Source organism: Myxine glutinosa, chromosome 9 (assembly GCF_964187855.1).
Source record: "Myxine glutinosa chromosome 9, kmMyxGlut1.1, whole genome shotgun sequence".
In the NCBI taxonomy this organism is placed as follows: domain Eukaryota; kingdom Metazoa; phylum Chordata; class Myxini; order Myxiniformes; family Myxinidae; genus Myxine; species Myxine glutinosa.
The window spans coordinates 107333885-107349577 of NC_136269.1; the positions used below are offsets into that span (position 1 = coordinate 107333885).

General features: G+C 50.3%; 1 protein-coding gene across 1 annotated transcript in view; it reads right to left on the reverse strand.

Moving 5' to 3' along the window:
* Window positions 1–15693, reverse strand: part of LOC137435114 (1-phosphatidylinositol 4,5-bisphosphate phosphodiesterase beta-1-like) — a 244230-nt gene that overhangs the window by 92608 nt on the left and 135929 nt on the right. Inside the window, exons 13-16 of the mRNA XM_078785120.1 lie at window positions 12441–12621; window positions 7753–7839; window positions 7550–7620; window positions 7149–7242 (exon numbers count right to left, since the gene is read on the reverse strand). Of these exons, the coding sequence (XP_078641246.1) occupies window positions 7149–7242; window positions 7550–7620; window positions 7753–7839; window positions 12441–12621 (433 nt within the window). The remainder of the gene's footprint in view (window positions 1–7148; window positions 7243–7549; window positions 7621–7752; window positions 7840–12440; window positions 12622–15693) is intronic.

Sequence of the window (15693 nt, forward strand, 5' to 3'; positions counted from 1 at the left end):
TACCTTCAATAATTTAAAAATGTGGACGTTATCAACTTTTGCCATGTTTTTCAACAAAATTTGATTTTTTCTTCACGACTAATGAAAAATGGATGTTTGTCATGGTATATGGACAGACAGTATCCATAAAATGACACTGATCTTAATTATATACGAAGTTCTGGGGAGCTTATGCTATGGCGCGTCATACGTCAGTCAGTCCGTCAACACTTGCAACTTCTTCTCCAAAACCGCTGATGGGATTGTGACCAAACTTGGCTCAAATGATATTTGTTATGTTGTGACTAAAGTTTGTTCATGACATTTAAAAAATCGGGGTCTAAGGGGATCGACAGGGGAGTGGAAGGGGGTTGTACCCCAAAGTAGGTATTTGCTCTTTTCTCTGAAACGACACACACTATTTCAATGAAACTTCACCACAACCTTCATCACCTGTGATGTACCAATGTTTGTTCAAGGCATTAGAAAAATTGGGGTCTGAGAGGGTATATGGGGTGGGGGAGGGTTATCCTGCTTTATGCTACCAGGTGAGTGCCCAGGGATATATTACCCCTATTTTTGAAGGTTGTGAATGAGTCAACTGCATTTTTATCAATTACTTGATTGCAACATAACATTTGTCCAGAGACTAACTCGACTTCAAGAAATTGAGAATCCAAACCTTTAATACTGCTGCCTCCAGTCAAAGCTTCAACAAAAAAAAACTCTGGGACACTCACTTTTGGGGCTGTTAGCTAGATTCAAAATCCCGTCTCGGAACCGTCTCGATAAATTTTTAATTTTCATAACGGGATCTCGGATCGGCTCGGTTCCCGGCAAAGTAAAAAAATAAAAATAATAATAATAATAATAAGGCTTCAAAAATAATGGAATTTCATTACAATAAAGCGCGGCGTTACGCGGCCTGCTTGTGAGCAAGGAGGAAGCGGACAAGCGGTAACATATAAACGTCTTTATTGTAAGACTACACTGTAACACACTGAAATGCTCCGGGCTGGTCGCCCGGTGTATATCATGAGGCCACGCCTACCCCTCGGGCGTGGCCACCGCCCACTTGGTGCGTGGAATGATATCACCACGCCAGTGGGCTTTTGTGTCCGCCACACGCGCCCCCCCAGAATTCCCGCGCACCTGGAGGGCCAGTTTGCGGGGCAGACGAATGACCCGGCCGAAGCGCCCCCTGGCGATCGGCGGCGTCCGGGGTGCAGGGATGCCAGGTGGGATGCCCCTGGCTGCCCCTGGGATGGGTGCAGGACCGGGGGGCGGCGTGGCGGCGGGGCTGGGCGGTGCCGGGGGTCCGCCCGCAGGAGGGCGGTCCCGACGTGGGGGTCGGGCCACTGGCGGTGGATGGTCCACATCGAGGTGGGCCGGCTTGAGGCGGTCTACCGAAACGCGGTCAGGAGTACCGCCGATGTCCAGGGTGAAGTGCTTCGCCCCGGTCTCCAGCACGCGGAAAGGCCCGTCGTACGGGGGCCGCAGTGGTGTCCGATGGGCATCGTGGCGGACGAAGACGTACTCCGCCGTGCGAAGCTCCGGGGCGACGTGCGTCGGTGGGTGCCCGTGGCATGCCGTTGGCACCGGGGCGAACCTCTGGGCGGTCTCTTGCAGAGCGGAGCGCTGCTGTGCCGCGGACCATGGTGCTGTGGAGTCGGGGAGGAACTCGCCCGGCACCCGCAGCGGTTGCCTGAAGACCAACTCCGCCGCGGATGCGCGCAGGTCCTCCTTGGGCGCCGTCCGGAGGCCCAGCAGGACCCAGGGGAGCCTGTCGACCCAGCCGCCGTCGCGGAGGGTGGCCCGGAGCGCGGCCTTCAATGAGCGGTGAAATCGCTCACACAGGCCGTTAGCCTGGGGGTGGTAGGCCATGGTTCGGTGCAGCCGGACACCGAGCCCCTGCGCAACCGCCCCCCAGAGCTCCGAGGTGAACTGGGGGCCGCGGTCGGATGAGATGTCTGAGGGTGCGCCGAACCGGGCGACCCAGGTGGCGATGAAAGCCTGTGCGACATCGGCCGCCGTTGTCGACGCCAAGGGCACGGCCTCCGGCCACCGGGTGGTGCGGTCCACCATGGTGAGGACGTAGGTGAAACCCCGCGAGGGGGGCAAAGGTCCCACCAGGTCCACGTGGACGTGGTCAAACCGGCGTTCCGGCACCGTGAACGGGGCCAACGGGGCCTGGGTGTGCCGGTGCACCTTGGCGCGCTGGCACGCGAGGCACGTCCTGGCCCAGCCACGGACGGCCTTCCGGAGGCCATGCCAGACGAACTTGTCGGCGATCAGCCTTTGGGAGGCCCTCGCGCCCGGGTGGGACAGGCCGTGGATGGCGTCAAACACCTGGCGCTGCCAGCCCGCGGGCACGATGGGGCGAGGACGCCCGAGGGAGACGTCGCACAAGAGGGCCACGCCCGCGCCGTCGAACGGCACCTCGGTGACGCGGAGGCCCGTGACGGCGGTCCGCAAGGCCTGGACGTCGGGGTCAGCGGCCTGGTCCGCTGCCATCCGGGCATAGTCGATGCCGAGGTGGACTGCGTGGGCGACGGCCCGGGAAAGGCAATCCGCCACCGGGTTGTCCTTCCCGCGACGTGCTGGATGTCCGTCGTGTACTCGGACACGGCCGAGAGGTGACGCTGCTGCCGGGCCGACCACGGCTCGGTGACCTTGCCCATCGCAAAGATCAGCGGCTTGTGGTCGACGAAGGCAGTGAACGCCCGGCCCTCGAGCAGATGGCGGAAGTGCCTGACCGCCAAGTGAAGTCCGAGCAACTCGCGGTCGAAGGTACTGTAACGGCGTTCGGGCGGGCGAAGCTGCCGGCTAAAGAACGCCAGCGGTTGCCAAGCTCCACGCACCCATTGCTCGTGCACCGCGCCCACCGCGTAGTCCGAGGCATCGGTGGTGAGGGCGATCGGTGCATCGGGCGCCGGGTGCGCGAGCATGGTGGTGTTAGCCAAGGCGAGCTTCGCGCCCGTGAACGCCGTGTCCATCTGCTCGGTCCAGGTAACGTCGCCTTTGCCCGGCTTACCTCGGAGAGCTTCGTGCAGGGGGCGCAGGAGCTGGGCGATACGGGGCAGGAACCGATGGTAAAAGTTCACCATGCCCAGGAACTCCTGCAGCCCTCTGATCGTGCGGGGGCGCGGAAACCCCTTCACCGCCTCCACCTTGGCCGGCAGGGGGACGGCTCCGTGCCTAGTGACACGGTGCCCCAGAAAATCGATTGTGGCGGCGCCGAACCGGCACTTTGCGGGGTTCACAATCAGGCCATGCTGGCCCAGGCGTTCGAAGAGCGTGCGGAGGTGGCGTAGGTGCTCTTCGCGGGACGCGCTGGCGATGAGGATATCGTCTAGGTAGACGTAGACAAAATCCAAGTCGCGCAGGACGCTGTCCATCAGTCGCTGGAACGCCTGAGCCGCATTCTTCAGACCGAAGGGCATGCGCAGGAACTCGAAGAGTCCGAATGGCGTGATGACCGCCGTCTTCGGGACGTCCTCCGGCCTGACGGGGACCTGATGGTAGCCGCGTATGAGGTCCACCTTCGAGAAGAAGGACCTGCCCGCCAAACGGGCGGAAAAGTCCTGAATGTGGGGGACGGGGTAGCGGTCGGGAGTCGTGGCGTCATTGAGACGGCGATAGTCCCCGCACGGTCGCCATCCCCCGCCGGGCTTCGGCACGATGTGCAGCGGCGACGCCCAAGCGCTCTCTGAGCGCCGAACGATGCCGAGTCGCTCCAGGGTAGCGAACCCCGCTTTTGCCACCGCCAGCTTCGTCGGCTCGAGGCGGCGTGCCCGGGCGTAGACCGGTGGCCCGACGGTGGGGATGTGATGGGCCACCCCGTGCTTGACGGCCCCCGCCGAGAAGGTGGGCCGCGTGAGGGCCGGGAAGCCGGCGAGGAGGTGGGTGAATGCGTCCGCTGCCGGAAGCGTACAGACCAACGTGGCCGGAACCGAATCGTTCGGCAAGCCGCTTGGCAAGCCGCTCGTTGAGCTGGGCAACGCACAAGCGAGCGAGCTGAACGTCTCGGCCTGGACAAGCCGTCTGCGCTTGACGTCGACCAGGAGCCCATTAGCGCACAGGAAGTCCGCGCCAAGCAGTGCCATGTGCACGTCGGCGGTGACGAACGTCCATCGGAAAACCTGCCCTCCGAACCGCAGAGAGAGGCAGCGTTTTCCGTACGTACGGATGGGCGTCCCGTTCGCGGCAAGCAGCGCGGGGCCCCCACCTCGGCGTGCTTGTCTGACGTGCCGGCGGGAATGACACTCACCTGCGCTCCCGTGTCGCACAGGTAACGGCGCCCGGAGAAGGTGTCCGTTATGAACAGCAGGCTGCTCGAACGGCCGGCGCTCATCGCCACTATTGAGCGCCGGCCCGGGCGTTTCCCGACCCGTTGAAGGAGCACGGCGGATGACACCGCCGAGCTTCGTGGCCGAACTTGGCGTGGAACCAGCACCAGGTGGTGGAGCTGGAGGAGCGCGGCTGGCTCCGCCAGGCCGGTGGAGTTGGCGGGTTTCCCCGCGGTGGCGGTTTTCACCGCGGCGGTGGGCGGGGCGTGGCGGCGTTCACGAGGTGCGTATCAGCATGCTGCTGAACATCAGCGCGCTGTAGAAGCTGATGCTGTGGAACATGCTGCTGAACATCAGCGTCGAGGGCCGTGACGGCCACGCCGACGCTCGCCCGCGTGTCCGAAGCGGCGAAGTACCTGTCCGCCTTGGCGGCCAATGCTCGGGGTTCCGTTAGCTCGGTCCCGGCCAACGCGAGGCGAACCTGCGCTGGAAGTTGGCGCCGGAAAAGCGCCCGGAATAGCGAACCGGGGGCTTCGTCGCCCAACAGTGACAGCATATGGTCCATTCGGACCGACGGGCGCGTCTCACCGAGCTCGGGGAGATCCAGGAGGCGGTCGGCCCGTGCGTCGTCCGTGAGGCCGAACGTGGCTAGGAGTAGCCGCTTGAGTGCCTCGTACTTGTGGCCGTCCGGTGGGTGGCGAAGGACGGACACAACTCGAGCGGCCGTGCCGGGCCCGAGGGAGGCGACGACATGGCAGTAGCGCAGGTCGTCGTTGGTGAGGCGCCGAAGCTGAAATTGGGCTTCGGCTTGAACGAACCAGACTTCGGCCTGGGCCTCCCAAAATTCGGGAAGTTTAATCGCCATTGCCTTGTCGTTGGCCATTGCAATGGCGTCGTGTTCGGAAGGATCGCTACGGCAGATCCAACGTCGAGGGTCACCAGTAAAGCGCGGCGTTACGCGCGCTGCTTGCGAGCAAGGAGGAAGCGGACAAGCGGTAACATATAAACGTCTTTATTGTAAGACTACACTGTAACACACTGAAATGCTCCGGGCTGGTCGCCCGGTGTATATCATGAGGCCACGCCTACCCCTCGGGCGTGGCCACCGCCCACTTGGTGCGTGGAATGATGTCACCACGCCAGTGGGCTTTTGTGTCCGCCACAACAATATATAAACAACAATGAAAAAAATTCATTTCTGATGTTGAGTACTTAAATTCCGACTTAGCTTCCATTTACCGGGATGAAATAAAATACACCGCCTACATGCAGATGATCGGCCACCGACGGGACCGGGTTATCTCATTACAGTTTGTATTGTCGTGTAATTTCTTGCTCGGAATGTCAGAGAGAGGGAGAAAATGTTTCTGCCCAGGCATATTCGAGTCCCGGTTGGAGTTTCATTATCATTTTGTGAGTTGTGATCGCCAAGGGGCTCGCTCCCCCCCCCCCCCCCCGTTCCCCTCCCCTCCCCCGCCCGGCAATGCCGAGTTCTTCTGCTAGTAAATTATAAAGCAGGCGGTGTAGTGATCACCCCCCCCCCCTACCCCCCCTCCTTATTTTGACTCTGTGACTAAAGTAAACGTAATCAACTTATCAGGCCTAAAGTGGAGATAAGATAACCAAAATACTTTCACATTCAAACCGTCAACCAAACCCCGAGGGATTCTTACAATTTATAGATTTAGCGTTGCAATTAAACATAAACGTTCATCAAAAACTCATTTCATAAAACTACATAATGTATTGTACTTGTATTAATACATTGTGTGTAGAATAATCCGTTATAAACGTGTTTTTAATCTAAATAAACATCGTCCCTCCATTCACGGAGCCTCGAGCGAGTCCCTCGATATTAATGTGCAAACGGCCATAGCAACCACATTCCGTAACTCGTCTCCAAGGACGGACACGTGACCGCAGCGGGGCGGGGCGAGGCGGAGTGATACAGCGGAAGGATTCAACGGTTTAAATGAAGCCGCGATGCGGCGGATTTTCATTGTGACCTTTATCCTGATTTCGTTACCTCCGCCACCAAAGGTCGATGGAGATTATGTTTTCACTCCTGTCTGTTTGTCCGTTTGTTTGTGAACACAATATCTCAAAAAGTTGTGGACGGATTCGGACGAAATTTTGTGGAGATGCAGCGTGTGTGACAAGGACGACATGATTAGATGTTGGTGAAGATCCGGATTCGGAATTCGGATTCGTTTGCAGTGCATTGTTTGTTGAGAAGGGGAAAATCCTGGAACAGTGAGTTTACTTTATCTATCATCGTTTGTCAGTTCAGCTGCACTTGCGAAAAATGATGCTTGTGCAGAAGCAGAGTAATGAAAGCAAGGCTCAATAAATGCCTCTATTATGGAAAATATCTGCAAGAAGTTGGAATTTTAACCGGGATTTTTTTACCGAGAAATTGCGTCAATCAATTTATCTCGGGACCGTCCCGAGACCGTCTCGAAAGCCGAGACCGCCGGGATTTCGTCCCGGTCTCGGCTCGGTTGACAGCCCTACTTTTGGCCCACTACAAAACTTAGCAATTTTCTTTTTCACAATGACCATTGAGAAGTAGTGTCACATTAATACTGAATAAAGTGGGAGCTCAAGCACAATACATTATATATGTATGTATACTAGCTGGAAGCCCGAGGTAAAATGCAAGTGTGTGTGTGTGTGTGTGTGTGTGTGTGTGTGTGTGTGTGTGTGTGTGTGTGTGTGTGTGTGTGTGTGTGTGTGTGTGTGTGTGTGTGTGTCATTTGAATCTGGGATGACTTTGGATCATATCATAATGAAACAAGTTGTCATACACCTATATATGACTTCCTTTTTGACATCATCAGGAGGAAACGGATAGCATATCCTATATAACTGGAGTCTCACTTGTAGACACATCAAAGGAGTTAAATTTAACAGGCTGCGTGTAGTTCACAAGGTTCGACATCTCCTCGGTGGCTGAGGCCTCTTTCGCCATGTTCTTCAGGTAAACACACACACAGGAAAGGCAAACTCAGTACTGTATGATCAATGATACACATGCATAATAGTCATCGATGATGTCACATGCTTACGTGATAAATTACAATGTACCATGGTTACAAAAATTGATACTATTCAGTTGAACTATTGGTCTTTTTACCATGTTATTAAATACTGTAGCTCACACAAAATGAAATGATCCATCACTCTTAAGACCAAGCTCAAACTGGCTGATACAAGATGATAAATTAAAATACTTTTAACAACAAGGTTTTTTTTCCAAGCCAGTGGCCATTTTAATTCACCTCATCGGTAGAGCCTTTCTTGGCATCATCCTCTTCATCTTCTTCATCATCACTATATGGCTCTCCATCAACTGCACAACAACCAATAGCAACACACAGTGGAATATCACATTGCACATGAGGATATAAATATTGAAAAGTGGTCTTTTCCAGAAACAAAGTTCCTGCGGTGAATGCGAAATTTGGGATTCCAGATTGCTTACCAGTGGGCTTTTTTATGAGTGTGGGCTGCAGATGATCACCTTCCTGTTGTTCTGGCAACCCCTCTAAAGTATCCTGGCCTGTTGTTCCTGTGTGACAGCCACAAAAGTAAGTACAACCCCAGACGTCAAGCAAGCAGTACAGCAGAATGCCAAGCATAATACCTCGAGAATGCAGCATTCACTAAAAAGATTAAACTGAATTTTGAAGTGAAAAGAGCAGCAGTGTAAAATCTATTTTACTTCAATGCCACTAATGTGCAATCACATTCCTAGTGTGCATAACTTATCAGGCACAACCCTCCCCTGGGTGATGATTATCACGATTGATTGACAATTGCAGGTAGGTCCGTGGTCTCTGTTTTCGACCGTCCATTCTCCGATATTGCTCCCTCTGTTCTCTTTTAGTCCTAACAACCCCACACCCCACCGGTGGAGAGGAATCCGGATGTTAGTGATAGATAGAGGGGATTCAGCTGTTTGTAACATGGATGCCGTTCAGGTGTTGGTGCTGAAATAGGTAAAATAGCAATTGTAATGGGTGCAAAAGTATAGTTAAAGAGCTGGGAGTGTGGTCCGAAAGTGAGCCCGAACTCAAAGAGGAAGGGCATCCCAGGCCGCTGTGAGTGCACTGGCCCAGCGCACACCATGAATTCCATGAGGGGAAGCTATAGATTTGTGGAGGTAGACCCAGGTTCCAGGAGGAGGAGGACCTGAGGCACTACATGTCAAAGAGTGCACCTCCAGGAGAAGCCAGAGAGGGCCCCCAGAATTCGGATGTAGCAAGGCAGCCTGCAAAGCGGCCCAAGTGGGGCTCGGGGGTGCCACACGAGGAAGCAGGCAAGGATCCTGTGGATGGGACCACATTGCCCAGCCACATGCGAAGGCACAGAATGAAAATTTGATAGATATATATATATATATACATACATATATATATACATACATATATATATATATATACATACATATATATATATACATACACAGTACACGATGTGATAGCTTACGTGGTACCCTGAAGCACCCAAAAATTGGTGGCAATTTCAATTTATACAACACAACAACAACATGCATTTTAAGGCCATTTTCCCTGCAAGAGCGGGGGTTAGCCTTGCGGTCCCCATGACAATCTTCTCCATTTTGCCCTATTTTCTGCATCTCTCCTTGTTAACCCCCTTGCCCACATGTCTTCTTCCACCGTCTTTAGCCAAGTCTTTCTCGGTCTTCCCCGTCCTCTACTTCCTTCTACATTTATTTTCATCACTCTTCTCAACCAGTCACTTTCATCCTTCCTCAACACATGACCAAACCATCTCAACCTGTTCTCTTCACAGCATCAATCACAGGCTCTATTCCCATCATCTTTCACAATTCATCATTTGTCTTCCTCTGTCTCAGCGACACTCCGCACATCCACCGAACCATTCGGATTTCCACCCTTTCCAGCCTTCGTTGCTGCTCTACATTCATGACCCATGTCTCGCTCCCATAAATCATAACACTTCTCACACATGCAGCATACACCTTTCCCTTCAGCTTCAACGACACTCCCCTCCTCATCAGCACGCCACTCAGTTCCCGAAACTTCTTCCATGCACATCTCACTCTAGCAACCGTTGCAGAGTCTGATCCACCTTCTCCATTCAGCATGTCTCCGAGATAACAAAATGTTTTCACACCTTCCAGCTTCACGCCGTCTCCAAGATCCAACTCAACATTTCCTCCATCTGCAGCTCCCTCTGTGCACACCTTACATTTGAATGTAGCTGCCACACTGGTTAATGACCCTCTCAGACCACTACATTTTAAATGAACCCACTCAGCGCACATTGTACATTGAATGGAGTTCACTCCAACACCCTTCCTGCACACAGCACATGGCCACTTCCCAGTTCTTTCCACCTCACCACATGCTTTACCACTTGCCATCACCTTCGTCTTTCCTATATTCACCTTCAGACCTTTTGTCTCCATACTTTCCTTCCACTTGTTCATCTTTTCCTTCAGTCCATTCATACTTTCCACAATCAACACCAGATCATCTGCATAGAACAACTCCCACGGTAAACCCTCCTTTACGGTCTGAGCCAGCACCTCCATCACAGCTACAAATAGTAGTGGACTTAGTACCGACCCCTGATGCACTCCCATCTTCACCTCAAACTCACCACTGTTCCCGTCCTTCGTCCTTACAGCTGTTCACGCTCTATTGTACATTGCCATCACAACTCTGATCAACCATTCCTCCACTTCTAACTTCCTCAATGCCCATGTCAATACTTCGCGTGGAACCCTATCGAATGCTTTCTCCAGATCAACAAACCCAAGAAACAACTTCTTCCTCTTCTCCATGTACTTCTCCTGCAACTGCCTCACAATAAAGAGCACGTCTGTCGTTCCTCTTCCTGGCATAAATCCAAACTGCATTTTGTCGATCTTCACCTTCTTCCTTATCCTCCTCTCCAACACCCTTTCCAATACCTTCATTCCATGCTCCAATAACTTTATCGCTCGGTACGAGCCACACTCCAGAGGGTCACCTTTCCCCTTGTATAGAGGGACAAGGGTCCTCAGTTCCCAATCCACTGGAATGCGGCCTTCTTTCACCACCAGATTACAGATCTCTGTCATTCTCTTCACACCCCAACTTCCTGCTGCCTTCAACATATCTCCCACAACTCTCGTCGGCCCTCCCGCTTTTCTACTCTTCATTGCTTTTATCGCTTCCTCAACTTCCTTCTCAGTTATCTTCTCTGCCGGTCCTAAAACTGGGTTACTCTCTATGTTGCCATCCCATTAATTCTCTGTATTCAACAGCATTTCCATATATCTTTTCCATCTTCCTTTAATTCCATCTGGGTCCACAACGATTTGTCCCACTTCATCCTTCAAGCAACTCACCCCCATCACATCACACCTCTCTTTCGCTATCTGCTTTGCAATCCTGAATACCGCTCTCTGACCCTCTTCCGAATCCAAGCGTTCTCCGAACATTTTCCTACATGTCTCCTGCGCCTTTGCTACCTCTTTCTTTGCAGCCTTCTTGGCTGCCTTATAACTTTCATGCTCTGCTTTTTCTGCTCCCGTACCCTTCGCCTTCTGCCACTCCTTGAACTTCTTCCTCTTCTCGTCAATCCTCTTTCCAACTTCATCATCCCACCACCATGTTTCCGAGTGCCTCGGTGGTCCTTTTGTCCATCCACATACCTCAACAACGGCTCCCAACAGACTATCTTTCATTGACATCCAACCACTTTCAAGCTCAACCACATCATCCTCGACCCGACTCAGCCTCTCTTTTAATGCCTCCCTTACTGTCACACCTCTTTCAACCTCCACACCTTCATTCTCAGTTGGTACTTCACCCGCCGAGCTCTCCTCGCACCTTTCACCCTTATGTCGCAGACAACCAAGTGGTGCTGTGAAACAGCCTCCTCCCCCGGGATCACCTTTGTGTCCCAGAGGTGCCCCCTATCTCGCCTACGCACCATCAGGTAGTCAACAGTTGTCGTCGACCCACCTGACGTGTATGTAACAAGCTTATTATCCCCTTTCTGGAACTGAGTATTACAAATCAACAAATCATCTCCATCAGCAAACTCCAAAATCCTTTCACCTTCTTCATTTCTCACACCATATCCGTAACCCCCATGAACTCCCTCAAAACCGTCCATACTCCTTCCCACATGTCCATTTAGGTCTCCTCCTACCACAACAACTTCCTCATCTTTCACGTTTTCCATCAGCTTCTCTATCGCACACCAGAACTTGTCCTTCTCTTCATCGCTTCGACCAACCTGCGGAGCATATCCCGAGATGACGTTCACCAAGAGCTTTCCAATCATCATTTTCACCATCATCAACCTATCACTCACTCTAGTCACACTCACCACACTGTCTACAAACTCCTCAGAAAACAGGACACCAACACCATTCACACCCTCCGGGCACCCTTGCCACACAAACTTGTATTTCTGTCCCTGCCTACCCTTCACCATTCTCACACCACTTCCCTTCCATCTGGTCTCTTGCACACAACATATGTCCACTCTTCTTCTGACCAATACTTCCACCACTTCTCCTGATTTCCCTGTCATTGTCCCTACATTCCATGTCCCAAACCTCAGAAACCGATCTCCACTTCGGGCTGTACCCTGCCCATATGTAGTTGTAATTGTCATGGTTCTCTTTTTGAGGCAATGTTTTTATGGCCGGATGCCCTTCCTGACGCCAACCCTTCCTGGCGCCAACCCCTTCCTGACGCCAACTCTTACGACACGCAGGGATACGGTGTACCTATTCTAACCAGGGTACACACCGTACACACTGGTCCAAGTCAATTCATGTAAAACTAAAAGCACAAGGATGGCCGAGTCGTCCTCCAGCATGGAGGCAATTTCAATTTGTACATGCATATAAATGTATATTTTTTTCATAATGCCTGATGTGTGAATCACTGACATTGTGAATTTTCTTTTTAAAATGTATAATACTAGTTCTAATGAAATCAGCTTGGAATTGTCATGGAAGTTTGATTTTATCCACCATCCCTTCCACACTTTGTTTGAAACTAAAACTTGCCTGCAGATCTGTACATGGAGAATAATAGAACCTCTTTATCAGCAGATATTGTACGTGCAGGAATCGTCCATTTGTGAACACCCAATTTTGTGGCGCCCTTGACTTACCAGCACCTGGAGTCAAGGATTCACACATGCTGGAGGAGTCACTCAATGCACTTGAGGTCATCTCGGCAAGACGTCGTTTGGTGCTGCCATCAGCTACCTTCGGGGTGTGCTTCTTCTTGTTCTTGATCAATATCTTTCCCCGAAGTTCTTCTGGACTTGGAAGTGGTGTGTTGGGCTCCAGCTGCAAAGCAAATCAGAACTCAAATTCATAAAGTACATGTGGGCATCATCACAAAACTAAGGAAATCAAAATGTACTTTCATTGGCAGTCAAATTGGATTTATTTTTGCTTAGTGTGAGCATATGTTAGTTCATTAATGTGTAGTAAAATTGTCATATCTCAGTAGGAAGCCAAATCGCAAGTTCTCCTTCACACCCTCCCAAGGCAGGTTAGTGTGTTCTGCGTTCCCTCACCTCGACTCTAGCTTTCTCTTCACACCTTCCGAAACCCTCCATCCTCTCCCAGTCTGTACAGATCAATACATCCTTTCTTGAATAATCTCTTGAATAATCTCTTGAATAATCTTGAATAATTTCACACTCTTGTCGACTTTGGAGGCCAGCTTTCCTTTGTGTTTGGCCCAGAAAATGTCATGGCTGATGGTGAGGCCTAGAAGTTCAAGAGATATAATCTGTTATAGTGAATGACCAAGGAAATAGGTACAGGTAAGTGAGTTTGTTTGACAATCATTCTGGAACAATAGGTTGAGACTGAGTTTTTGCAGGATTGAAAGACATGTTCCATTTATCAGAGCAGAGTCTAATCATTTAAATTCAGCAGAGTTGACAGAGGCAGCTGTTGTCTGCCTAACAGAGGGATGGTGTACTGTACTAAACAATGTGGAGTCGTCTGCAAAATCAGCAAGATAAAGTTTTCTAGAGCATTGGATAGGTCATCAACATAGATGAGGAACAATACTGGGCCCAAAATACTCCCTTGGGGAACTCCAGCCTCCACTGGGAGTGGGGAAGAGGGGGTTCCATTGATTGCAACATGTTGACTGCATGAGTGGAGGAAGTCAGAAATTCAGGAATGAAAGTGGCCTTCTATGCCATAGGAAGAGATGTTGGCAAGCTTTCCTTTACATCTATACCAGTCAGAAACCAGGTGAGTACATACAAATTTAATATTACACGGATCGTGTTATCAAAAGTCGTTTTATCCGTTATTCCAATGAAAAATGCTCTGACAATAGCATAGTCTTTGAGTGAATTAAATGTGTGAATAAGGCTAGACCTGTATGGGGTACGTGATGTCATATTGCCTCACAACCACAATTGGACATTATTAGACATGACATGTTTGGCTCAATGCTTTTACTGAAGAGCAGCCATCAAAGAAAAATCCAGACGAAAACCCCCTTTCAAATGTGTTTTTCATCCCAAGGCTTCTCACAGCTTTATTTCCATTGTGTTTAGAACCTTTGATTAGAAAGCTTGCAAGGGGCCAACGTTTGAATTCCAAGCTTCCTGCAAAACGCTTTATCTTCCTCCAACAGACATGGTTCTTTGTAAGTGAGGCAGGATTTTTCACCGATATGATCCAAGCAATCTCTTGGCAGGCTTTTGAAAATCTTCCTTTGACGGCTGTGCGTGCATCCCGCACATCCACCAGGAATGAATGATTGTTGGCAATGGTCATACTGACTTACCTTCAAGTGCTCATAATGTGCTTAAAGTGTGCTCAAAGATGGTTTCGCAAAACGTTCCTGGCCTCAAGCACCATGTTCTGTGCAAAACATGCAATTAACATGAGGGGTAATGACGTCAGAAGCCTGATAAAAACTTGGAGGTACTTGAAGTCAGATGGTGCTGAATATAAAGGCACAGTAGATTAACAGATGTCAAAGGTAAAATTTTGCTTTTAATTCTGTAGGTGGTGGGCTACAATGCTTTTTCCGAGGCCGCATTTTAGTGCTCATTCTACATTGTCCTGAAAGTGTTTAAGAACCACACACAAAAGTTTAGAATCCACAAGTAAAAAAAGACATGGAAAGGGCCACAGATAACTGTTCCCCAGGGGTTAATATTTTTTTCTTTTATTAAGAATCCAACAACAATGCAATTAACCTGAGATAAGCTCAATATTTGAATCCTTAATACTGTATTGTTACCTAAAGATTAAAGTCACATTTGAACCCACAACCTCTGGAATGCTTGTTCTGTGTCCTCACCATTAATTCGACACCATTACTCATCTCATTGTATGGTTGTGTTAAACCTGCAAGATAATTATACACTGTAGTTACTTGAAAATTAAGAAACACTTTAGTGACCATTGGCTGAAGAGAGGATACCAGTCACGGGTGGCCAACTCAAAATAAAATAGTTCTAATCAATCACCAAGTACAAATTATAACCACCAAGTGCAGATCTACACCCGAACTATTGCAGGCATCATATGTCAGGTGTTAAGTACCCTCCGACAGGGGAAGGAGCATCATGTGACAGCACCTGAGCCATATGCATAGTATACTAGTTGCAGGTGCTATAATTTTTACGGCGTAGCCCATAGGGCAAAGCAGTATAGAACAGTGTTTGTCCATCCGTATGTACGTATGTATGTCCCCTCAAACGTATACCAATCAGAGCTGAGAATCTCGTCATATGACAGGGTGATGTGATTATGGCTGATGTCATTACGGCAGTATGGCGGCTGACTCTCCACCACTGCCATTTTGATTTACATGCCGTTGATGCCGAACATATCGTCAAACTTGTCATATATCACAATCGCCAGGCTCTACTTTTACGTTTTTCATTCAGTGTGAAACACAAACAACCCGATTGTTAAAATGATCATCAAATATCGAAAGCATAGTCATCTTCAATATATTAAAGTAGCGAGAGTTTTTTTTCCGGCCGTCACGCGTCATAACATCTATGATGTCATTACGACAGCTGACTCCACCGACCGACATTTTCATTTACTAGTACACCCGCTCACTATGGGAGCGGCAGAAAGGGTCATTCCTCTTTGGGGTATATAGATTACAGTCGATCTATGGTCGGGTCTCAAGAACATTGGGTGTGTGTTCATTTACCAAGTTTCTTGTGGAGAGTTCGCGAAGTGGTTGAAGCATTCAAGCAAGCACTCCTTTCAAAACCGTTAAAAAACAGCTGGCTTGGCAAGCGCTAGCTAACTGCTTGGTAAATGAGCACACCCCGGTCTTCCTCCCTTTCAGTTTCGTGTTAAACAGCAGGAAAAGTGGGTTTCATTGGTGGTTTTCAAAACAAAACCTTAATTGGTGGG